Source organism: Myxocyprinus asiaticus, chromosome 15, assembly GCF_019703515.2.
Source record: "Myxocyprinus asiaticus isolate MX2 ecotype Aquarium Trade chromosome 15, UBuf_Myxa_2, whole genome shotgun sequence".
Lineage (NCBI taxonomy): Eukaryota > Metazoa > Chordata > Actinopteri > Cypriniformes > Catostomidae > Myxocyprinus > Myxocyprinus asiaticus.
In genome coordinates, this window is record NC_059358.1 from 16249612 (window position 1) to 16276458 (window position 26847).

At 36.5% G+C, this 26847-nt stretch overlaps 1 protein-coding gene across 13 annotated transcripts; it reads right to left on the reverse strand.

Moving 5' to 3' along the window:
• Positions 1-5636: 5636 nt before the first annotated feature.
• LOC127453304 (transcription elongation factor A protein 3-like) lies at positions 5637-25702 on the reverse strand. Of its 13 annotated transcripts, XM_051719612.1 has the most exons (23): positions 25478-25702; positions 23962-24024; positions 22759-22864; positions 22237-22345; positions 21872-22036; positions 21689-21784; positions 20620-20706; positions 20248-20334; positions 20022-20141; positions 17119-17223; positions 16786-16872; positions 16283-16384; positions 16122-16175; positions 15529-15588; positions 15296-15361; positions 15074-15145; positions 10031-10090; positions 9158-9318; positions 8966-9024; positions 8674-8826; positions 8293-8439; positions 6399-6470; positions 5637-6280 (listed from the first exon to the last, which is right to left on the reverse strand). In XM_051719612.1, exons 1-23 carry the CDS (start codon positions 25544-25546, stop codon positions 6272-6274), a joined length of 2109 nt encoding a protein of 702 aa, XP_051575572.1. In that variant the 5' UTR covers positions 25547-25702; the 3' UTR covers positions 5637-6271. The 13 variants fall into 13 exon arrangements, with proteins under 13 accessions (XP_051575572.1, XP_051575574.1, XP_051575573.1 ...); XM_051719614.1 differs by lacking the exon at positions 20248-20334; XM_051719613.1 differs by lacking the exon at positions 15074-15145.
• Positions 25703-26847: the final 1145 nt, after the last annotated feature.

A 26847-nucleotide genomic window follows, 5' to 3' on the forward strand; every position in this document is an offset into this window, starting at 1 on the left:
GAGACTTGTCCTCCACCACCCGGATTGAGGTGAGTAACCGTGCCACCACGAGGACCTACTAAGTAGTGGGAATTGGGCATTCCAAAAGGGGATAAAAAATAAAAAAAAAATAAAAACACAGTCCAACCCTCTATTTTCATTTTTAGTGGTTTCATTGGCTTTATGAGCTGGTTTGTTCTGCTTTTTAATAATGCATATTTCCTAATCTCTGTACACTGTAATATTTAACAAATAAACAAGTTTTATTCTGTTATTGTTTCATTTAGATTGAATTTCTTTGGAAAAGACTTTACCGTATAAGTAAAAATGATGGTAAAGTGATGGTTCTGTTCTGTTTTTTTTTTTTTTTTTTTTTTTTTTTTTTTTTGGCTGGTGACATAGATCATGGGTGATTGGTGCATTAGATCACTAGATTAATGAGCTTAGCTGGTGGGGACTGTCTAGCCTTCTGCCCACACATTGGAACAGCTCTTCTGGCAGCCACCAACACTTTGAGACTGAGAAATCTGTCTATCACCTCTCATTTTCATCCAGATCTGACCATAGAGTGCCTCCCACTAAGAGTGAGCTTCTAAGGGACTTCTAAGGGTTTTACAAAGGGCTTCTGTAAAAATCTGTAGAATAAATTTACATAATAAATATGTATTGGCCACAAAGTCTACACTATTGGGCCAACAGTGTTTTGGTAAACCATTAAGCAAGAAATTGCATTTGACTTGGACCACCAAAACAAGCTAGCAGTGCTCTGTACTGTATAGGTGTAACCCTATAAGTAACATAAATGAGAGCACACATCGAAATATGCCACTTTGGTGCCCACAAAATTCTATAGCCACTTTTCCCAAGCATTGATTATTAAATAAAATGAAATAGAACATTCAGTGCAGGAGAGTTTTGTATTGTTTGCTGTCATTTCACTGTCCAATTGTGACATCTTAATGGACTCTGGTAATATGCGTATCAGAAAATAATATGTTTTAGGTCTGGATTATGTACCTATTCAGGAAAGAAATGGAACTCGTGACCAACCTAGATTTTTCTTTCATTATTCCTTTGTATTGTTTGCACGTGTTTGTGATACAATAGTGGCTGTCTTTTAGACAATCTATCCTAGATGTCCTTCTACATGTCAATAAAAAGTGCCTCTGAAAATGCATGTTGACATTGCTGTAATGCCTGATGTCATGAAGGTGTAGGGACGATATGAGGCCCATGAGTGAGCCAATATGCTCCCATTTGCCTGGCAGCTCATTCAATGTAGATGTGGTGGCTATAAACATCATCAAGATTTTGATATTTGGGAAAATCACACTGTTTGCATTAGTTACTTGTATTAATACTTATACTAATTTAGTACAGTCTACACTAGGAATGGCACAGAGAAATCCAGCAACATTTGCAGTGAAAACCTCAGATCAGAGTTGTTTTAAATGAGCATGTCGTGTATTTTTTTATCTTAACCCTGATGAAGGCCTACACTGTAAACCCTAAAGTTGTCATTACTGTAAAAATCAGGTTGTCTTAAGTATGACTTGAAATGTCAAGTTTTGGGCTCATAACTCAAATATTTAAGTTCATTGAACTTATTTTTCTTAAAAATCCATAGACTTAAGATTTGAAGTGTTAATAACTCAAACTACTGAGTACAAAATTGAGACTATGGGGAATACCCACAGTCCCTTGCTGCTTGAATTATGTTTCCTTGGTCAGAGGGAACAGATTGGGGAATTTCAATAATTGTTAAAAAGAATTCATAGATGTTTTAGCTCTTTTGTTGTATTATGCTTTGTTGCAAAAAGTTGTTTGGGGTAATGTCACCATTAGGGTGATCTATGTCTCTTTGGTCAAGTTGGACCCTGGTCACACTATCTCAGTTCCCTCTGTGCATGTGCAGCTGAAGTGCATATATGCATTTCTGTAAAGAATTATTTAATAACTGACCTAGAATCAGTTATCATCTTTATTTAAGCTGTGCTGTTGTTTGATCTAAAATTGAACCAATTCATTTAAAATGTACAACAGTAGAAACAACAATATTTAAATTCAAATCTGAGTTAAGTCTACTTGCATGTAGTTAACTCAACTTAGTTTTCAAGATTTAGGAGACCCCGTTACTCAATGTAATTTAGGGAACGAGTTTACTCAAACAAATGAGTGCAATTAACTTATTAGGGTTTTCAGTGTATGTGCCAAAAACGTGTTGGTTAATGTTATTAATTTTAAGTCTAATAAAGGTTTTCACTGCAAGTGTTGCTGGATTCCTCTGTGCCATTCCTGTTGTTTCTATCCATGCACTTTGTAAGTGGGTAAAGTACTACCAGATCTACTTCTACTGTACAGTCTACACTAGCCAGACAGTGAAGGACACATCACCAACTGCTGTCTGTGCTCTACCAGCCGTTTTAGGGTGGTTTTTAAAGACTATAAATTAATCATTATTCATTACAAGCATTACACATACTATGTAACTAGATAATATTTATACAAAGTATATACTGTATGTACATGTATTTAAATGTGCATCTTGCCAGAGGAGCCTGGCTCATTTTGTACCTCTTCACCTAAACATCTTATGGATATTTTTCCTTGCTAATATCTTTGACTTGCTAACTTAACTGTGAACATTAAGACAATTTTCTGTAGAGCTGCTATGAAACGATATGTATTGAAAAAGCACTATACAAATTAAATTGACTTTTTAAAATAGTAGCAGATTCAAAAGATCTTTTCTGATCCGTTTTCAGTTTTTTTTTTTTTTTTTACTGTTTATGCATTCATTGTCAAACTCTGGCAGGCTATACCAATGATTTATGAAAAGAAACATCCTTAACTGATTTTGAATAGCCTAAATGTTCATATGTGAACACACTCATATGATGCATCTTGGGAACCTTTTGCATGGAGCAAGAGTCCGCTAATCAGGTTTTAATATTTTATAAAGATGAGTGGGCACTTAGAGCAATCTTCTACCTAAAGTCACAATGGCTAAAGTCAAATGGAAGACATTAGATATTTGATAGAGTGAGTCTCAGCCGTTTGATACCTTAAAAAAATTATCCAAGAGGTCCTAATGTATTCTCAGTAAAATGTAGTTGCCATGGGAACAGCTGGCTCTCTTCATGCACAGCAAGGAGGCTTGAGTCACAGCTCTGATTGGTGGTATGTGCCAAGGGGATTGTTTTGGCAAATTTTTGTTTTTAGTTTGATGCTTTGCATTGCCCAAAAAAAAGGTAAATGTGTAGAACTGAATTTTTTTTAATGTTATTTTTTTGTTCCTTTGAGATTATTTAGTCACAATATAATCAAGTGGATTAGGGCAAGTGGATTTTTTTTTTTCTTTTTTTTTTTTTTTTCTAAATGATTGGCCAGGGAAGAAATGTACAGGCTAGAGAAGAAATTGCCCTGAGCTCTCTTTTAGCTGATTTGCACACTTATATCTGACAAAGAAATGCCATCTTTTGATCTTACACCTTGATCTCTTTTTGTATTCATTGGTGTTTTTACAACTTGTTGCCTAAAGCAATACCCATGGCTTGCTATGTATGCCGAAGCAATATTATGACTTCACTCAATGAAGAAAACTTCAAATGACTGAGAAGCTATCTTACCTGCAGGGAATCCAATTATCTAATCAAGCCTGAAAAAAATAACTTGCTGCACACACTGCATGATTCTGGCATAGTTTTGCACAGCTTCAAGCAATTTTCTCAGTGGCATTTTCTTCATACCAAAGGACCATTATCAGCCTTTATTTCTATTCTCTTGTAATGAGTGGGCACCCTGGTAAACTGAGTAATGAAACTTGAGTGAAGATTCAGTGCTAAAAGAGATAATTTCACACAGAGTTACTCATCTAATCTCTGAGGGTAGCAGAGACCAGGGTACTTCTTAAACCCAAAATATAGTGACAGGGGCATCATTAGCTCTGCTAAAACTGCGTCACTGGAAAATGCCCCAGAATAATGAGACACAGAGGCACATGGCAGACTCTGACATACCAATATGGAACATGTATTTCCCACAGCCTAGGATAAATCTATAATCAAACTTAACCCTGAAAACCAACAGTCTTTTATCGGAGTCATTAAATACAAAAAAATAATGTATTTCTATTATAAAGTTAGAGTGACTATAATTTAAGTGAGTGACAGTATGTGGCCTATGGTAGTTTTAAACATATAGCTTTCAATTAGCAATATAAGCATTTACATTGGGGCGAGACTCAGACTTTGTATTTTGTTCTTTGATCTGTGTATTTGTGTTTGTACACAGTCTTGTACCTTTGTCTTTTTTGTCCGATTTGCAAATAACTTTTTTGCTTTAAATAAAGTTTGTAATGGTGTGATTCACCTCAAAGCTGGTTGGTTTGGTTCATGGCTTAGAACTCTTTTATAAAGGATTTTAACAGGAAAAACACTTCCAGAACAAAGGCAACTAAAAAAGTGAGCAGACACTATTGTGCTCTATTAGAATACTGGTTTTCAATTTATGAGTAAAATAAGGTATGTGGTTAACATTACTTGAAATGACTTCCAGTAATTCAAAATATTCAAAGCCACAGCAGTTTGAGGTAAGACTGTAATTCATGTTTATTGTATTTATGTCTACATTTTAGCAGTAAGTTTACAGTGTAACAAAGTTGGAAATGTGGACAGTTGAATTCAGCAGTGACTCATCGATGTGTGTTCTCTGTGCTTTGTTTTTGATTAATTTCACTTCACATTGCTTAAAGGAATAGTTCACCCAAAAATGAAAATTCTCTCAATATTAATTTACCCTGATACCATCACAGATGTGTATGACTGTCTTTCTTCAGACGTCACGTGAGAGTTAGTTAATTACACACAGCATCCTAGCGCTGGCCGGAAGCAATGATTTAAAGTTATAAATCGATTTGTTTCTTACACCAACCTAACGATTTGCTTCAGAAGACATTCATTGATTGACTGGAGTTGTGTGGATTACATTTATGCTGCCTAAATATGCCTTCCGGACCGTCAAATAGCCAGCAGCCTGATGGCACCCATTTACTTACATTATAAGGACATCCATAGCTTCAACATTTTTCTAAAAATCTTAATTTGTGTTCTGCTGAAGAAAGTCAGTCATATACATCTGGGATGACATCAGGGTATGTGAATAATGAGAGAATTTTCATTTTTGGGTGAACTATTCCTTTAAACAGTGTGGAGCTGTCCGTGGTGCTGTACTAAAAGTATTTCCTCCACATCACAAGTTGATCTTAAGTCTTACTGCAGAACAGTTCTGCATCTCATTATTTCTCTTTCTGTGTGTGTTTCCTTGCTTGTGAGTGAGAGAGAGAGAATATGTGTTGCCTATATGTGTGGTATGTCTTGCTTTCACATGGCAGGTATGCTGACATGCACAGTGACACCTGACTGAACAAGCCACACGTATTTGAAGAGCTTTGTACAACAGAATGTTCCTGAATGGCCCTGGGCTTAAAGCACTTCTCACAATTCTTTCTTCTGTCTCTTCAATTGTAAAAACATATAGCATGCTTTCAGTGGCCACATCTGAGCTGATTTTTTTTTCTTTTTCTGGAGAACATTTACACTCACACACCCCTTTTCTCTATTTCAAATTTCAAGGTAAAGCAGACAAAAAAAAAGTACTTTTGTATATATCAAGTCAATATCGCATTTATTGTTTGAATTGTACCATTTTTTTTTTTGCATTATTTTTTTCTAAAACATCATGTCATCATAATTACAAATATTTTGTTTAGATACTTTTTACAAAACTATTTATGAGCTTTACTACTGAACTACTACATCTGTCAGAGATAGATAAAGATTCTCTTCATATAGTCTTTCCTTTAAATGTACATTTCATCCTTTATTTCTTAACTGATCTGAACCCATGCAGATTGTTAATGTCTGTGCAATAAACTGATTAATCAGTTTAAGTGAATTAAAGTAAAAAAAAATAAAAATAATTTTTATTTTTTAAATGTACTCTGGCATTTCATAAAACATTATTGTAAAATGTAGAATTTGAGAAGATTTACATTTTCTAGGTAATTAACCTTCATTTTAATTATGAATATATAGCACACCCCCTTTTATTATGTGGTGTACCTCTATAAAAGTTCAGGAATTAATTTACATATTATAAATGTAGGGCAATTTGCTTTGGGGAAAAAAAAAAAAAAAAAAAAAAATCACACATTTTACTCTCACTTACAAATAAAATAAAAAAATGAGGACACTGATGAGTGTGGTCACTGTTGTTGGAGCTCTGTCATAACTTAGCAGAACTAAAAAGAAAACATTGAAAGACACTTGTGTTACTTGCATTATTCTATATAAACTAATTGTATATAGAAATGATTTGCTTATATATACATTAGAAGCCACAACATATATATGTCTGACCTTCCAGCGATTACCACATTCATTGCACAGCACAAAGGTGGTCATTGGTTCATCAGCACTCCGTGTTTGCACCTGTGAATGGCAAACATTCCTCAGTGTGTATATATATATATATATATATATATATATATAAATTATCTTTTTATTTTTATTTTTTTATTATTATTATTATTATTATTTTTCAACAACAAGTAAGGAAACAATCAAAAGCAAAATCAAATAAAGGGCAACCAGTAGGCCTATTCATGAGCACATTTCATTTTTCCATGATCAGGTTAACTTCTTACAAAGGAATTTCTTTTTAAGAATGTTCTTCAAACTATAATCATTCTCACACAAAGAACCTGCTGAAAGCAAACATGGTTCTTCAAAGAATAACATTTTGACAGAGTTCTTTGCACAATTCTCAGGTGATAGTGACGTGTGTGTGTGTGTGTATATATATATATATATATATATATAATCTCAATTGATGGTTCTAGATTGACCCTTTTGTAAGAGGCTTCTTTGTAGAAACACTCCAAAGGGCTCTCACTTTCAAGGTTTCCCTGATAGACCTTTTCCACCAAAATGGCGATGGTTCACGTGCCGAGCCTGGTTCACGGCCGGGGCAATATTGAGCCTTTCGTAAGCCGGCCGTGCTTTTCCACTTCAGAATCGAACTGTGACGTAATGGGTTACGCGACTACTTTATCTGCCCATAAACAAAAATGGCACGTCACAACAGTGTTTGTGTACAGCTTTTACTAGTTTTTGAGGACATATTTAAATATATGGAGTAATGCAATCCAACGTTATTACATTGCTCAACAAGATTGTCAGAGATGCCATCTACGCTAAAGACGACAGGTAATGTAATTACATTATTTTGTATGAACTTTGGCTTAACTTGCTTAGTTCTGTAAATTGTAACAGTGGAATCATTATTAACATTGGTGTAGCAGATGGTTATATTTGGAGCTTTGCCACAGCATATAATATTATGTTTATGTCTTGATTGAGAATCCCTAAATTTATTTGAAAGATCTTCCGAAGTTAGTGAGTAGCTGGTAAAAATCCCACTAGTGAACAAAACAATGCACAAAATAAGAAGACAACAGTGTAAGGAAAGCTAACAAAGTTGGCAAATATAATAACTTACTGCGATCAGCAGCAGAGGACACCAACGATTCTGTGTTGATCTCGAACATGACTGGCTGAATTTAATGTCCCGGTTAGATAGCAGACTGGTCTATGTCTGAGTCCAAAACATTGTTGCTCCGTCCACTGTCGCTTTTGTTTAGGTCCTTCTTATGGACCCTGCACTCCCTTAAGTGTTTTTCAATTTGTTTATGATTTGGTCAATTGTCCGATTGAAGCCAGCGTGCATTATTTCATGCTGGATCTTCTCGTAGATTTTTTTTTTCCCCCTTTGCGATCTCTATATTTAATCTCCGTAAAGACCATATCGCAAGTAAACACTTGTTTCATAAGAGTTACCTGAACGCTTTTGATGTCTGATGATTTTGTGTTTTTTATTTTTTATTTTTTAGAGTGAAGAAGTACTCTTTGCTGCAGACGGTAGCTACTGTTGTTGTTAGAGAAAAATTTGGTGACGAAACATTAACCCACCCTCCACCCCCTGACGTAATCGGTTCCTGTGTGGAGACCAGCAAGCTTTTGGGGGCGGTGTCGAACCAGGTTTTCGGCCCCGGAACGGCCTTTTCTGCTGTGGAAACGCATGGAACAGTTCAAGAATTCGCTCCGCCCCCGAACCATGTTGGTGGAAAAGGGCTATGAGAGAAACAAACTGAAAACGTTTTGAAAGAGAGCATTTCACAAACTGACAAGACTAGGACTACACTTTAGACATTTACAGCTGTTAGTAATTCAAAATAATGTTTCACTAATATACCTGGTTGTAGGTGCAGTTTTTCTTCTTGCATTTGCCACATTGAAGCAGGTCTGTGGTGGTTCCACCAGTCTTTGCCATCTGATGTTCTCTGATGGCCTCCTGAGTCAACACATTCCTCAACTGCTTTAGCTCATCACTGGCCATTTCCTACAACAGCAAGAACAAAGTGTTCATGTCTTTCTGGGCATCAGACAACTCTTTGCAAACACTTCATTTGAAAATCATAATAGTGAATAGTGAAATATTCATAATTGCAAAAATGTACTTTCAAGAAATCAGGAGACCTTTCACCGAACGCCACATCTACCTTATTATTTTAAGAGGTTTTAAAAAGTCCAAAATGACACCATGTCATCTAAACTATACATCTTTGCACTCTACCTCAGCAGTCATGTTGGCTATGCGGCTCAACTCGATGGCTCCAGCTAAGACATTTTTACGCAAATTGGGATTCTTGGGATCCTTCAGGTTACTGATGCGGCTGCGGACTCTGTTTTTGTATTTCATGTCTGTAGCTTTTATCTCTTGGTAGACATGTAGGAGGAGGACAGTTAAGGAGTTTTAAGGTAGCAATTTAGATTGATGTCAATTCAGTTCAATGTGTTATAATCAGCCAGTGGATAAAACAATGTTAAATTAACTAAAAAGTATTTAAAAAAGAAGTAGAAAGGATATGATCCTCGATTTCTGCAGCCATGACCTCACAGTTTGCCCCATAGTCTTTGTAGTCATCTGATAGGAGAAGACAGCATCATGTTGTTTACTATACTGTTAGAAGCATCTTAACAAAATGAGCATCATTACAATATATTTTCAGTATGTCTGTGTGGGTGTTAAGTGTGTGGGCCTTTGTCCCTGTGCGTACCATCTGTACGTAGTGCGGCAGCCAGCATCTCAATACATTTGTCCCTGATGGAATCCCCAGTTTGCAAGCGAGGTGATAAAGGACCCACACTAGAGCTAAACGATGGAGAGAGAGGGCTTGTAGGTGTTGTGGGTGTCTTTGGGGTCTCTGGTTTACTCTTGCTGTATGGAGAAAACAAGATGGAAGAGTCTTTATTTCTGTAATGAGCAATGAACATCTGAAAATATGCAAGTCTATGGTATTTTTTTTTTTGCAAGTTTTCTCATCCACCAAAATTGCATTTAGAAAAGTAATAGCAGACCTCTCCTCTCGTCACATGATTTGAGGTTTTATTCACATCAGTAGCACAAACGGTATGGGACAACTTACACTCCGAAGATGAATACTTAGGGTTAGGGGATTGTTAAAATACTGTACCTAACACTAAGTATGGGCAATAGTAATAGTGATGCTTACATTAGCATGCACCACTAACTAAACTGTAATGAAAGTGGCTCCCGGTAAGAACTGGTTATTTTACATTCAATACTCAACATTAACATTTTGTTTGAAAAAAATCATTGAATTTAAATCACAGTAACACTGAAGTCTGTGACCCAACAATGTTGCATATCCCAAAAATACTATCAATCATTCATGGCTGTTTACGAAACTAGTTTAGTTACATAATTTGCAGTTTCATCACTTTAATGACTATGGTATATTTCATCTGGGACACAAGAAGGCATAATTTGTTGAGCCAAATTGAGTCTATCCAAAAGATTCAGAATAAGAAAATAATGACACAATTGGCAGAAATCTCCCTGAAGAATAATAAAGGCATATGGTGTATTAGTGACAGCTAAATGAGGCTACAGTAAATATTGTTCTTGCCTTTCACCAGATTTCATGGCCTGAGGGGATCTGCCAGACTTTGAGCTAGTAGAATCTCTCCTAGAGAAATAAGAGATGAGACTTCGTAGTAACATTCTGTAATATACATTACATCTATATATATATATATATATATATATATATACACACATATACACACACACACACACACACACACACACACACACACCGATCAGCCTCAACATTAAAACAACCTGCCTAATATTGTTTAAGTCCCCCTTGTGCCACCAAAACAGCTCTGACCCGTCGAGGCATGGACTCTACAAGACCTCTGAAGGTGTCCTGTGGTATCTGACACTAAGACATTAGCAGCAGATCCTTTAAGTCCTGTAAGTTGCGAGGTGGGGCCTCCATGGACCGGACATGTTGGTCCAGCAAATCCCATAGATGCTCAATCAGATTGAGATCTGGGGAATTTGGAGGACAAGTCAACACCTTGAACTCTTTATCATTGTTCCTCAAACCATTCCTGAACAATTTTTGCAGTGCGGCAGGGCACATTATCCTGCTGAAAGAGGCCACTGCCATCAGGGAATACCGTTGACATGAAGGGGTGTATGTGGTCTTCAACAATCTTTAGGTAGGTGGTACGTGTCAAAGTAACATCCACATGAATGCCAGGACCCAAGGTTTCCCAGCAGAACATTGCCCAGAGCATCACACTGCCTCCGCCGGCCTGCCTTCTCATGGTGCATCCTGCTGCCATCTCTTCCCCAGGTAAACAATGTACATGCACCCGGCTATCCACATGATAAAAAAACATGATTCATCAGACCAGGCCACCTTCTTCCATTGCTCCATGACCCAGTTCTGATGCTCACATGCCCATTGTAGGCGCTTTCGGCAGTGGACATTGGTCAGCATGGGCACTCTGACTGGTCTGCGGCTACGCAGCCCCATACGCACCAAGCTGCAATGCACTGTGTGTTCTGACACCTTTCTATCATGGCCAGTATTAAGTTTTTCAGCAATTTGTGCTAGAGTAAGCCTTGTGCCAATAAGCCTTGGGTGCCCATGACCCTGTCGCGGTTTTACCGGTTGGCCTTCCTTGGACCACTTTTGGTAGGTACTAACCACTGCATACCGGGAACACCCAACAAGACCTGCCATTTTGGAGATGCTCTGACCCAGTCATCTAGCCATCACAATTTGGCTCTTATCAAAGTCGCTCAGATCCTTACATTTGCCCATTTTTCCTGCTTCCAACACATGAAATTCAAGAACTGACTGTTCACTTGCTGCCTAATATATCCTACCCCTTGACAGGTGCCACTGTAACGAGATAATACATGTTATTCACTTCACCTGTCAGTGGTTTTAAAGTTGTGGCTGATCAGTGTGTGTGTGTGTGTGTGTGTATATATATATACACACTGGTTGCCAAAAGTTTGGAATAATGTACAGATTTAGCTGTTTCGGAAGGAAATTGGTACTTTAATTCACCAAAGTGGCATTCAACTGATGTAAAAAACAGCACCATCACTATTTGAAAAAAAAGTCATTTTTGATTAAATCTAGACAGGTCCCATTTCCAGCAGCCATCACTCCAAAACCTTATCCTTTAATAATCATGCTAAATTGCTAATTTGGTACTATAAAATCACTTGCCATTATATCAAACACAGTTGAAAGCAATTTGGTTCATTAAATGAAGCTTCATTGTCTTTTTGTTTGTTTTTGTGTTGCCACAGTATGCAATAGACTGGCATGTCTTAAGGACAATATTAGGTCAAAAATGGCAAAAAAGAAACAGCTTTCTCTAGAAACTCGTCAGTCAATCACTGTTTTGAGGAATGAAGGCTATAAAATGCTTGAAATTGCCAAAAAAAAAAAAAAAAAAACATTTCATACAAAGGTGTACACTACAAGGTGTACACTACAGTCTTCAAAGACAAAGGACAACTGGCTCCAACAAGGACAGAAAGAGATGTGTAAGGCCAGATGTACAACTAAACAAGACGATAAGTACATCAGAGTCTCTAGTTTGAGAAATAGATGCCTCACATATCCTCAGCTGACAGCTTCATTGAATTCTACCTGCTCAACACCAGTTTCAGGTACAACAGTAAAGAGAAGACTCAGGGGTGCAGGCCACTTTTGAAACAGAAAATAAAAAAGAAAAGGTTACAGTGGGCAAAGAAACACAGACATTGGACAACAGATAATTGGAAAAGAGTGTTATGGATCTTAACCCCATTGAGCTTTTGTGGGATCAGCTAGACTGTAAGGTGCGTGAGAAGTGCCTGACAAGACAGCCACATCTATGGCAAGTGCTACAGGAAGCGTGGGGTGAAATGTCACCTGAGTATCTGGACAAACTGACAGCTAGAATGCCAAGGATCAGCAAAGCTGTCATTGCTGCATGTGGAGGATTTTTTGATGAGAACTCTTTGAAGTCATTTAAGAAATTCTGAAAAAAAATTCTAATTGTAATAGTAATTTTTCATGTTATTAATGTCCTGACTATACATTGTGATCAGTTGAATGCCACTTTGTTGAATAAAAGTACCAATTTCTTTCCATAAGAGCAAAATCTGTACATTATTCCAAACCTTTGGTTGCCAATGTATATTTATATATATATTAATATATATATATTAATATATATATATATTAATATATATATATATATATATATATATATATATATATATTAATTATAATTTATTCAAAACCCTGTAACTCTTTGTGAAAGGATCTTAAAGGTGCAATATGTAAAATGTTTCATGTAATATTCGCCTTTTTTTGCCAATGTGTGAACGGCTTGTAACGCAACTTAAAAAATGAGCCCTCTCCGGATTCCTAGATCGCCTATTAAAGCCAGTAGACTGATTTTCATGCGAAAGGAGCGGGTCGCTTTTGCCGGGAAAATCCAAAGGATGTGACGTTTTGCGCGCTCCCGAGAGCCTTGCCTCAGTGCTTCCGCTATTTACCAGTGTCAACAGACACTCTGCAACACTAGGTAACGTTATCTTAGAGATGGAATCCAGCAAACGGCCGGCTCCAAACACAACACCAACTCCTACACAAACTCAAACAAGCTCCAAGTAAGCAAAAAAAAAAAAAAAGAAAAAAAAAACATTTACTGAATCCCGTCTGGCTAAGCGGGAACGTGATCGTGGTCGAGAGAAATCTAGAGTGAACATCGGCAGGACATTTGATTCCTGGAGGGACCTTCATTCGGTTTTGGGGATCAGAACTGACATTCTTCTTATTGGATAGGTAAGCTTACATAACTGCAAAGCATGTGAAATATAGTGCCATAAGGATTGATCTGTGTCATTTTAGCTAACTTGATCTTGCCTGCTAACGCTGACAAATTACAAGCTAACTTGCTTCATAACTTTCAAATAATTTAAATGATTTTCTCTTTATACTAAAAGTCAGGTATACTGATTCGCAGTAACTGACATAATGTTCATCTGTAATTATTCAGCAAGGTAAACTACAATAATACATTTAATGAATGCTAGACAATGTTCAAGATAATGCAAAAAGACCCATTCATTAGTGTAACGTAACTTGGTTATACAGAAAATATATACATTCTATTATTATAAAACAATAGCGCATCAATAAATCAAAATGACAGTTGTGATGGAATCACATCAATACTGAATTGTGTCAACACATTTATAATGTACAGTCTATTTTAGAAACAGCTACTGTCATCATCCACCAAATTTAGCTAACAGATATTGATAAAGCTGGCTAGCTAGCTAACGCTGACATTTGCTATCATATAAATGCAGTCAATGTATCATGCAAAGAAAAGTGATTATTTCAAACTACAGTCTTGCATAGTCAGACCTATATCCACACTTTGTTTTAGCCCTGTTCCAGCACTGGAGAGTCAAATATAATATACAGTCTCAAAGTTTGTAGTAAAACAATCATAACTGTGTAATTTTAATTATGCTACCTTATCTGTCATCATGATGCCGGTGAATCACGTTCAGTCTCTTTGTTTTGGTCATGCTCGTTCGCGTCCCTATGGAGTGTGTGCACGAGATCACGCAACAGGCTGCAGTTCACTTAACGGCCACAGGTGTCATTAATAACAAGGGTTTCTGAATCTTACATACTGCACCTTTAAGTTTAGAGTTAATTACATTATAGTCTACATTACTATTAAATTCAGCCTGGTCTCATGAAATTTATGTGACTATTGCAATGTTTTTGCTAAACTGAAATTACGTGCTTCATCAAACGTTTGGCTACAGTTTCCGAGTGAAATATTCAACAGGGGGCACCAAAACAGAGCGAAATGAGGTTGTAATCAGACGAGGTCAAGGTGAATTTTAGATAGAGGTTAGAATAAGTAAAACGTACCTCCCTAACCTAAAACGTTACCCTAAACCTAACCAATAGTGTCCTAAAAGAAAATAAGAGAGTTTAACAAAACAGTCATCCTTACCATTAACCAAAGCCTAACCCTAACTGATAGTGTTTTAAAATGCAAATTCGGAAATGAGAAAGGAAAAAAAGAAAAACATTTACTGAGACAACCATGTCATTTCGTGTCGCTTCTATGCTACTTTCACTTTTGTGTGTCTTTGGCTGAACTTGAACTGCTGCTGTCGAAACCAAAATGATAACAATCATGCTAATAAAGCTTTCTTGACTTGACTTGTGAGCTACCAAGCAAGCTGATGATAAAGCAATAAGTATGTATATGTAGGTGGGTCTGTAATAAAAGTGTTAAAATGTATCTTTTTTCAAATCATGCATTAAGTTTTTTTATATAACATAGCGGGGGATGAGTAAGAGTGAAAAATAAGTTTTTTTGTAAAGTCATAATCAGCAATTGTACTCGTTATTTGTGTAAAAGTTAATAAAATGTTGTTGTAGTGCTTCTAATGTTAATTTCACCAGGAAACTGCAGCAAAATGTAGAAAGCAGCATGTAAAAGTCAGTTTGCAAAAATGTACATCAAGTAACGTTCATTCTATGAGACCATGTACATTAAATTGCATTGACAATGTAAATTACGAGGTCAATCACATTACAATTACAGGTCACCTCTCCAATTTAGTTTCACTTGATTGCCGTTTTAAATTGTGATGGACTGGCTTGGAGTCGGTAGAGTCCTTACTGCAGTAAAAGAGCAAAAGATGCCAGCTTTAATTTTCTTAAGAGAATCCTGATTGCTTAGATTATTATTCTTTGGCCTGAAAAACAAATAAAATGTTGTTGTTGTTCAGGTGAGCATTTTTGATAATGATTAATATCATGTAAGCAGACCTGTCTCTCCGTCCATCCAGGCTGGGCTTTCTAGGAGGCTGCTTATTGGAATCTGTGGAATCCTTTCTAGAAATACAAGCAGATGGTTTGACATTTTTATTATTTTATTGAAGAGAAGGAAATCAAAAGCTTTGCAAATCATCTTCCTTAAACTCTTTAAACAAAACCAGACTAATCCATGCACTGTTGCTGCCCTCTGCCATCATTCTATTGCAGAACACATCTATCCCAACCTCTCAATCGTGATCTTCATTGACGGCCTTTTGAGTGGTTTACTGTCTCTTGTATCTTTTCTGCAAAAGAAGCATTGTCTGAGTGCTATAGGATAACAACCAATCAACTTCTACACATCATCATCACCGCAAGCCATATAAAGTCATTCACCAAATCAAATTAAGACTTAAAAGTTGCATTTTCAATCATAGTGACTAAAAGTTTCTCTGGAATACTTGATTCTGACAGGCCAATAGCAGCATTCGGAGGACAAATATTTTTCATAATGAACGTTGAACTGTATATTTGACCGTTGTCCCTGCGGCTGCAGTAACACTTCAAATATTTCTTCTCACATAAAATAATTATTTCAAACATGTTTAATGTCCATTATTTACTTATTAGGTAAGAAAATCCACTTTGCGTTAGCGTCCTATTCACCCTGACAGTGAATTTTCCCATACTTTTAATTCACAAAATAACAGGTACAGTCCAGATAAGAGGGCATTTTAGTTTTAGACAGCAAATTCAATGTAATGTAAATTCTATGCAAATTCAAGTTCAATTTCAGTCAATAATAGTATCATCCAAGGGTATTTATCATGCTTCAGACCTGTCTTTCTCATTGTGTTCAGAGGTCCGTCGCTTTGAGTCTGATGTGTCTTTTCTACAGTAAAACAATTCAGTTATTTTTCAGATTATTAGCGAAAGAAAACAATCCACCGGCATTCAGCTTTTAATATCAACATGCTTTTCAGTTCACACAACCCTAACCTTTCTTTCTTCATGTTTAAAGAAGGATGTTTTGTAGGAGAAAGGGGTTGAAGATGGAGAGGAACAGGATGAAGAGGAGCATTGGGACCTTCTGTTTCTTTTCTAAGCAAAGAAAATCTGCAATTATTTATGAGTGAAAATTCCTTTATACTTGTTTTACATTCAAAGTATGTAAGGCAAAACATGTATTTCTTGTATTATCGAAGGATTTCTGGGCATCTCATCATAAAAGTGAAAAGTAGCAACTGCTGTTAAAAAATAGATTAGAATGATAAAATATCCACTGTTTAACGTTCAATCCACTAATCGAAATGATTAAGCACTGTTAACCAGTAATTGGCTTAAGTCTTACAAATTATGCTAAAATTAATCTCTAAATGTGTTTCAGTAACTGAAATTACAGGAAAAACTGATTCTCAGAATAGTAAGTGTTTACTTTGTTTCATTCATTCATTCATTCATTCATTCATTCGTTTCCTCAAAGAGACACACCAAGCCCTGACCTCTCTTTCTTCATCTCTTGTTTCTGAGGAGGATGTAGATGAAAAGGTAGAGGAAGAGGGGCATTTGGATCAGGAGCTTTTTTCGTCCTATAGGCAACGAATTTACAATTTCAATGTGCATTACAAAGAGCACAAGGAATAACAATGTGATGCTGGTTCAACTAATAAATTCTAAATTATAATTTACAATGAAAACTTAATTTATAACTATCACCACTACTCTTCTTTGCAAAAAATAAAACAAAACTACAGCAATAATATAATTTTATACTCTGTCCTTTTTTTTCATAAAAAAAAGAGGTCTATCAACTGCCAACTGAAAGGCACTCTGACCTTTCCTTGGGCACATCTAATGATGGACGTTTGGGAAGAGGAGGAAAATGGTGAGACTGAGAATGGTGAAGAGCAGAGGGAGGTAAAATGTTCGGCGCCTCTTTTCTGTTGAAATAAATATTTGGTGGCGACCCCCATATTAGCCATGGGTTTAAAAAAAAGTGTTTACTACAAATGTTAAAGGTGCATTCAGTCATTTTTCCTCATTACAATAATCTTACCCCCCCAAGAAATAAATAACACTTTTTGAAAAATATGTTTAAAATGATGTCAACTCACATCTTAATAGTAGCCTAATTTTACAATAGTAACCTGATATTTTTTTCAATGGCATCAGTAACCAAAAACTACTGTTTTAATTGATGCTGCATTTACACCGCTAGGTGTCAGTTTAAGCGACTGCCAGCTAGAGGTGGGAAAAAATATCGATATGTTAAAGTATCCTGATATGTTTCCTCGTGATATTGTATAGTGTATTTGGTGTGCAAATGTCTATGTAACACAATTTTTGTTCCTAGGTAGTAAGTGTTATTTCCTAATTACTTATGGCTCAAAAGTATATAAAATGGCTATTATTCCCTACAAACTTTGCTTCTGTGACCAGGACAGTGATATTTTGAAATGTACCTATTTCCAATGAGAAAATGGGTGAATTTGTGTCTTTTCGTTCACATAAAGTCAGAAAAAACAACATATGAATCCAAATTAACATGTATTTATACTAAAGCTATAAAAAAATGACTACAAAAGATTTAGAAGAGAGTAGTTATAATTTATGATTATGCTGTAAATCACTTTCACGAATCAGCACCCAAATGTACTTATCATACTTCAAGGCATCCAGCAAGGTCTTGATGCTGTTGTAATCCTCTTTGAGGTGCACCGAGTGAGCCAGGAGAAGAGACAGGAACTTGTTACGATTATGAAGCAGCATGGCTTTGAGGCTCCTGGATGAGCTGTCAATGAAGAGGCGCCACTCATTCTGATTACAGGCGATTCCGATTGCCTCGAACAGACTGGTCACATTGTGGCAGAAGCAGACCCCATCTTGATGGGTGAAGAAGCTGGAAAAAGGTTGGTGACGCTTCCTCTGATCTGCGACTTGCACACTTTCATCCAACAAGTTCCACTGCTTGAGCCTAGATATCAAAAGCTCGGCACTGGACTTGGTGAGACCAAGATCTCTAATCAAGTCTTGAGGTCTTTTTGATTGAGGTAGTATGGGTTTCTCTCCTCAGCTCCACCTCTGAAATTGCCATCTGGATCTACAATGTCTTCTTCGCTCTCTGACTTGCTGCTCTCTTCTAAAGCTCTCCGGAGGAGTGGGTACGGGGAGCTCATGGCAGTGTGGCACCGGGCCGAAGGATGAAGGAAGGTCCGGATACGTGATAGCAGGTGCATTCTTGTCAGTCTGACGTTTGGAAGGGTCCACCATGCAGAAGTAGCAGTTGCGTGCAGTGTGTTCCCGCAAAATTCTTGGGATAGCGAACTTCGTGGCTCTCTTTTCCCCTCTGTACCATCCTACAAAAATACATTTATTTCACCCATGACTAATGTGTGAGAGATTCTCGCAACATTTTTCATATATGATATATTTTTTCAATAACATTGAAAATTGTAAAACATTTAACAATGAAAAACTTCTACAAATTAACAAATTTTATAACATAAAATTCCGAGCAACAATTGTACATCTTACTTTCCAGAGTTGAGGTGCCCAGGGTTTGTCTTGATCCCTGACAGGCATGCTGAAATATGCCTTGTAGGCCTCACACATCTTAGCAGATGCTTCCACAGAGTACTTTTTTGCTCTTATCTTGATAAATTGGCCGCAGACATAGCAAAATGCGTCTGCCGGATGCTTGCAGCCTCTTGATGCCATCTCTATGCAGATATGTATCCACTTAGGCAGCTGGAACTAAATTGAACTGGTGGGCTTAAGGCGCCTGTATTTATACTACTATTTATATTACTGGAAAGTTCTAGAAAGTTCTAGAAGTTACTCCAAATGTACTCAGCACTGAATCTATCTGGAATGTTCTGGAAGATAGGTAAATTTCCAAATATCACTGTCCTGGTCACAAAAGGAAAGTTTGTGGGGAATAATAGCCATTTTCTATACTTCTGAGGCATAAGCAATTAGGAAATAACACTTACTACCCAGGAACCCCAAAAAAATAAAATAATAATTTGTTACTCATTGATATCGATATTATTATTTTAATTTTCTCCACATTAATATTATGGTGATTGGAAAAAAAATTATCTTTGACAAATTGGTCTAGGAATTCAACAACAGTACCTTAGAAGGTGCAGTTACCATGCTTTACACATTATCCCCCTCCCTTACTAAAATTTATTATGATTTTACAGTAGTAACTTTAACTGAGGTATTTTGACAAAATTTGTTAGTATCATATTAAATAGGCTAACCTTTTATTATAAATCTATTATACTTTTAATGTTTTAAAAGTGTTTAAGCTACTATTGTATTCATAAATACTATAATTAAATTTTAGAAAGACTAGCTACATTGACCTAACCACAGAAATAGGGAGCTAATATGGTCTGTCTTATATGCTTATGGCTTTGCATTGTACATAGATATTAGGAAATATACTGGCCTTGTTTTGTAAACTGGCACTCTTATATTAATTTAACAATGCATTTGGTGATTTGGAAAAAGTTATCTTTAGACCGATGAAGACGAATGAGAAACATTGAGTGAAATATCGCAATACACCAAAAATAAAGATTTGCAATAATATCGAATCATGACCTAAACATAGATATTATATTGCATCGGCAGTTACCTTGTGATTCCCACCCCTACTGCCAGCACAACATAAAACATTACTGATTCCACCAATTTTCCACATATTCTCTTTAGTGTACTCTCTGACCTTTCTTTCTTAACCTCTGATGAACGCTTAGGAATAGGAATAGGAGGAGGAGGAGGAGGAGCATGTGGATGATGGGGAGGAGGAGGGTGATGATAAAGTTGAAGATCAGGCGCGTCCCTCCTGCATAAAACAATTTCAAATGTCACACATTTTTATAACGCAAGTTCATCAGCAAGCTACTGAAGTACTCATGTCGCACACTGCATTCACTGCTACAACAACTAACCTCTCTTTTTTTTTTTCCATGGAGGGACATTTAGTAGGATGAGATTGAAGAGGAGGAGAAGGATGTAAAGAACCCAGAGCGTTTTTTCTGTTTAAGAAATTTAAACATCCAAAACCAGTGTTTAAAACTAACAACCAACTCCTCAAAACTATGCATTTCTTTTGTCATATTCAATGACCAATGTAGGAAGCATGTGATATAATCAATAGATTAAATCAGGCCTGAGCAATAATGATTTATTTAAGAAAGTCAGAAAGGGAGAGAATATGAAAATAAATATTTAGCATCAAAATGGCACATGTTCTTTACTAACACAGAGAAAAAAAAATATTGATTATGTCCAAGCATGCAGAATCTCAAACAAGCTCTAACCTATCTTTCTTTACATCTGTGGATGGGCGTCTTAGAGGGTGGGAACTGATCGAAGCAGGGGGGAAAAAATCAACAGGAGCGTCTCTCCTAAACAAAAGTGAAAATGAATCAAGCCACTTTGTGTGTATAGCTTATAAAAAGCAGCAGTGAGGGAATGATGCCAGCATAAAGGCAAACCACAAACACGCTAGCGCCATCTTTGATTTTTAATGGGAATGACGACGAGGTTGTGAAGGATAGACTTACAATCTCTTCAATGGTCTGTCCTGCTGTTTAAAGTGTTTTTGGATCTTTCCACGGACAAAACATTGATAAAATATCTGTCTAAGAACATGCGGTATACAAAGAACTCCAAACAACATGAGTTGTGGAAAATCAGGTGTGATCTAGGAGCTTTATACAGCTTTAAACCGTTCGTGCCATTGAAGAGACTGTAAGTCTATCTCTCACTGCCTCGTTGTCATTCCCATTCAAAATTAAAGATGGCGCTAGCGTGAATAAGATCTATGATTCAAGTTAATGAAGAGCAGAAAACAAATTAAAGGAATAGTTCACCCCAAAATTATAATTCTCTCATCATTTACTCACCCTTATGCCATCTCAAACTTAAATGTCTTTCTTTCTTATGTGGAACACAAAGATATTTTGAAGGAGATATGATTTAAATATGTCCATAAAATGCAAGTCAATGGGGTGTAACATAAAGGAAATCCATATGACTCGAGTGCTTAATCCATGTCTTCTGAAGTGATACAATCGGTTTTGGGTAAGAACAGACCAAAATATAACTTCCACAGACGAAAGAAAGTCATATGAGTTTGAGATGGCATAAGGGTGAGTAAATGATGAGAGAATTATCATTTGTTTGGTGAACTATTGCTTTAAGTGTAAAACGTTCAAGCAAGACATTTTAGACACAAGACAATCAATGCTTTTTTTCAGATAATCAGAAATGTTTCCGAAACACTTAAACATTCACCATAATAATATGGCTGCATGATTTCTTTCTTCCACAGACTACAATCATTTCAAAACAGCACATGCTTCCACCACATGCACAAGCCCTAACCTCTCGCTTTTCACTTCCCCTGCTGGAGGACACTTGGGCGGTGGAGAAAAATGCGGCAATGGGGAGGAGAGAACATCACAGTTCAATGAATCCTTCCTACACAGAAGGCAAAAAGCTCTCAATCTTTGGCATGGTTTTGTAGGGTTACAGAACAACGATTTGTACGTCGGAGGAGCATCTCACCTGTCTCCGTCCTTTTTATTGTTAATAAACTGTTTCTCTTTTTTGTGGTCACTTTCTTGTCTTTCTTTCCTGAGCTCTGCATCTCGTTTTATTCTTCTGTGTTTCTCATTGAGTTTCTTGTTAGAGTCTAAGTCTGCTTTAATTTCTGTTGTCGACCTTTGTGGACTGACAAGATAAACAGGTTATACCTCAAAATGCAAACAACACGCCTTTGCTTACTTCACCTTCTGCATCAATGTTTGTATAAAAAAAATAGGCCATCATCTTATGTGTTTCTGAGAAGAGATTCCTGGAGCTTTCACTTTGACTTTAAAAAGCCCTGTCTGGAATACCTCCATGCATGACCCTGTCATCAGCAAACATACCTGGACTGCCTCTCAGGAGAAGTCCTCTCAGGTGATCCTGATGGCTTCATTGGATAATTACCATTCTTTACCTCATTTGGCCTTTCAGATTTTTGGTTTTGAGCTGATTCTGACAAAGAGAAGAGGGAATAAAACTATTAGAACATTTGGGTTTTGTCATCAAGTTTTCCTTAATCCATGTTTGCTTCATTCAATGCCATAAATCGCCTACTTTGCTCTCAGTAAACCCAATGCTACCAAAACAGACAAATAATTTCCTGTGTTAAAAAAGGCAGTTCTTTGTATTTCATAGTCCTATGTAGGCCATTTTTTGTTTAAGTTTAACTTGCCAGTTGGCAATTCTTCATCTAATTTGATTAAATTGCAGGAGAACTTTAAATTCAAAGACAGATTATAATGTACTATGTGTGTACACAATGCATCATGAATCTTTAAGCACTTCGAATAAGACTGTTCAAATTTGATCTGTGTCTGATTTTAAGAGGTTATACAATATGGGGTGCTTTAAATTTCCAAAATTACCTAAAAGTTTTTTCCAGTTTTTGATAAGAATCTTTGCCAAGTTGACAACATCCTCATCTGTGCAATGTTTCCTTATTCCATTGACAGACATGCCAATTCTTGTGTCCTGGAACAAAGTAAACAGAAAATATTGAAAGTTAGGCAAAAAAAAAAAAAAAAAAATGCCAGAGATAAACCAAAGTTAACAAAAGCAGATGGATTTTATGTTAACAAAACACACTTATGTACTTACCCGATATCTGTTATATTAGACAAACTCTCTGTTGCATTATTTAATATTTATTTTATATAACCCTCTATAATATTATAAATGATCTTTAATCTTAAAAGGGATAGTTCACCCAAAAATGAAAATTCCTTCATTTACTCACTCTCATGCCATCCCAGATGTGTATAACTTTCTTTCTTCTGCACAACACAAACTAAGATAGAAGAATATCTCAGCTCTGTAGGTCTATCCAAGTGAATGGTGGCCAGAATTTTAAAGCACCAAAAAGCAGCATAAAAGTAATCCATTTGACTGCAGTGGTTAGATCCATGTCTTCAGAAGCGATAGTTGTGGGTGAGAAACAGATCGATATTTAAGTCTTTTTTACAATAAATCTCCACATCTGTACACACAGCAGTAGCTGGCAATATGCACAAAGAATCCGAATTGCAAAAAAAACAAAAGGAGAAGAAAGTGAAAGTGGAGATTTATTGTAAAAAATACTTACATATTAATCTGTTTTTCACACACACCTATTACACCTTCGCTTCTGAAGATATGGATTTAACCTCTGGAGTCAATGGATTACTTTTACGCTGCCCTAATGTGCATTTTGGAGCTTCAAAGTTCTGGTCACCATTCACTTGGATTGTATAGACCTACAGAGCTGAGATATTCTTCAAAAAATCTTAATTTGTGTTCTGCAGAAGAAAGAAAGTCATACACATCTGGGAAGCCCTAAGGGTGAGTAAATTAAGAAAAAATGGGGGGGGGGGGGGTTAACTATCCCTTTAACTCTCTCCATATTATGTTGTACTCTGTCGTTGAGTAGTGTTAGGCAAAAGCTTTCACAATTCTCCAAGAAGTTTTGCTCCAAGAAGTTCTGTATTGTCTGGCAATGTGGAATGTGATTTGACACTGTGTATAAGGTTCAGCTAAATTTCTCCACATGGCATGAACAAAGTATGTCAATAAAATTGCTCTGGCAGACATACCTGAAGAAGCTTCAGCGTCATGTTGAAATTTTTCAATTCTCTCAGAAGGTCAAGAGATCCATCCTACACAGACAGGAGAGATATATAATAACTATGATAAGTCTTTAATAGTTAATTATTTAATAACTTAAGAGGGCCTAATATTGAGTCTTATTCTTGTTTTTCATTTATTTTACTTTTTTATTACAAATAAAAAAATACTATTATAATATCATAAGACTTTTTGATCTCTTCCACTTGAAGAGCAACCAGTGCAGCCTCAACTTAATTTGTCAAATTAATTGGTTCAAAGAAATGTAATCAGACTGTTGATTGGCTATTCAGCCTAGATGTAACTGTCTGGGGCAGTTTGGCGCGCTTTTGCAGTTGAACTGAACGACGTGAAAAGAAAGAAAATTCGGTGGAGCGCGAACGCAAGCAGAATTTTGTTAGTGGTAAGTAACTATTTTGAAAAATCAGCATTAAAATAGTTTCGACTTTTGAATGCTTTTACAAGAGTGGTGTAAATCTTAGGAGTCTATTGTTTCGGTTTCTATACGGTACATTTAGAGGTAAAAGTCATGTGACATTTTAAATGCATATTGAATAAATATCGTTCTCGACGACTGAAACACTGGTAAAGCACAAAGACCTTTTTTTGCACTCCGGGTTTCAGAACGCGGAAGTAAACGACTGCAGGGTAGACTTTGACAGTGGTGAGTGGGAGACCACAACAAATATTATTTTCAATTATCAATTTACTGTCACTCAGCAGCTGTAAATAATAATTCTCTCCTTATGCCATCTCGCAGCTGTGGTAATTTTTTTAACTAATACCAGGGTAATATAACAAAGCATATTGTTATAAACTTGCAATCAATATATATATATATATATATATATATATATATATATATATATATATATATATAATGAACATATAAAAAGTTTGTTAGATTTAAGCTGCTAAATAAGGCGGAAACGCGTCATCACAGTCTGTGAAAAAGGTGTTCAGCCAAGAAGTTCTTCTGTGCCCATGCGCGTAATTTTTTTTTTTTTAAGTCGGCCAAAACACACATCAGCAAGCACGCCTCCGCGACCCAGTGTCATTTACTACGAGGAAATACATGCGTGCTCTAAGTATAAAAAAACAAATGCATTCAACGTGTCATCAAACTCTCTCCCATTAAAGACGCACGTCTGTTTTCGTTCTTGGTGCTCCCCAGAATAAATCTATGAGTAAATCTAAGCAATCTTCAGCCTAACACCTGTTCTGTCACACATGCGTATCTGTAGTCCTATTACACACACATTATTCTCTCTCTCTCTCTCTCTCTCTCTCTCTCTCTCTCTCTCTCTCTCTCTCTCTCTCCTCAATCTCTTTTACAACAAAAACAACGCTTGTGCACACCTGTTTTTGAATTAATCTGAAGTAGAAGCGTGCACAAATAAAGTCTAAAGAGTTTTTGACAAGCACCATGTGGAAAGTTTACACAAACAAACAGCGTGAAACTTTGCGTCAAAATAAGGTTCTCACCATGTTATTTCTAGACACCATCTTGTCTAGCTTTTTAGCAATCCGCAACAGGTCCTCCTCTCGTGTCATTGTGTACGCATCAAGTACGTAATAAATAAAAATAAAAGAAAAAAAATTATGCGTTTATTATATGTCACATAAATCTTAATAAGTAAGTGAAATGTACGAAGTTTTGTTCCCAAGCAAAAGTTGCTCCCACACGGTCCGTTCAGCTGAGGGGGCGGGACCTTGGGGGACTGTCGAAGCTGTCAATCAGTCCATCTGGATTTATGACAGCTCCTAAATATAGTCGTTACTAGGGGGCGAGAAAAGTTCAGAGTTATTTTATTCGAGTGTCGAATAGCACTTTTAAGAAGGACATTCGCTGCGAACTTTGGTCGAGCTGTAACTCCGCGTTCACTCTGTTTTGTGTCTGTATTGAACACCCTTGTGCGGTGTGCACTAGGAACAGCACTGTGAGTGTGAGCTTGAGCAAACACAATTTTGCTTTAAAACATTATGCCAGTGACAAAAAGTTATTAATCTGTGCCATTTTGAGCACTTATTCAAAAATGAAATCAAAACAGATTTCTCTCAGTGGACCTTTCACAAAATACTTAAGTGTTACATAAGTTGAGCAGCAGATGGCAGCACTGTTACAAATATCACTGTAAACCTCTGACAGTGGCAAGGCAAAACTACGGAAGCTCTGAACCGCAAGGTGGAAAAATAAAATAAAATAGTGTCTCAGTTCCTTCCTGAGCCTAAGTCTTAAATTTGTTTCTCTCTTCCTACATTTTTTTTATTTATCTCTTTTTAAAAATTGTTTTTCTCTCTTCAAAAAAATTCTCTCCAACATTTTTTTTCTCTCTTCCAAAATTTTTTTTCTCTCTTCAATATTTTTTTCTCTCTCTCTTCAAAATGTTTTTTTTCTCTCTTCAAAAACATGCATGCGGTACCAACCTTGGCCACCAGGTACCACTATCAGTAAACATGTAATCTTATGCTTTTAATGTTTTCTCTGTTGCTATATAGTTGAATAATACATTTATTATTTATTTAAGGGTGTCGTGACCATTTATATGTCTATGGTCGTGACATTGTGTACAAAAGAAGTCCGATTTCATTGACTAGGCACCAACCTATAAAATGGTTGACTCAAGATGGCGCCGAGTATGGCTGCTGCGTTGCGAGCTCCGACACAACATAGTAGTGTTTTGTTCACAATTCTTATGTTTTTTGTCTTGGATGTTGTCTGCCTTATTGTCTACGACAGACAAACACTTTTGGACATTGGTTCAGCAATTTCACACCGTAAACCGGACTTCAAATTTCTCAATGCCGACCAGCTGTTTACAAACACGCAAGCGGAGCCCTTTGTCTGGGCAGCA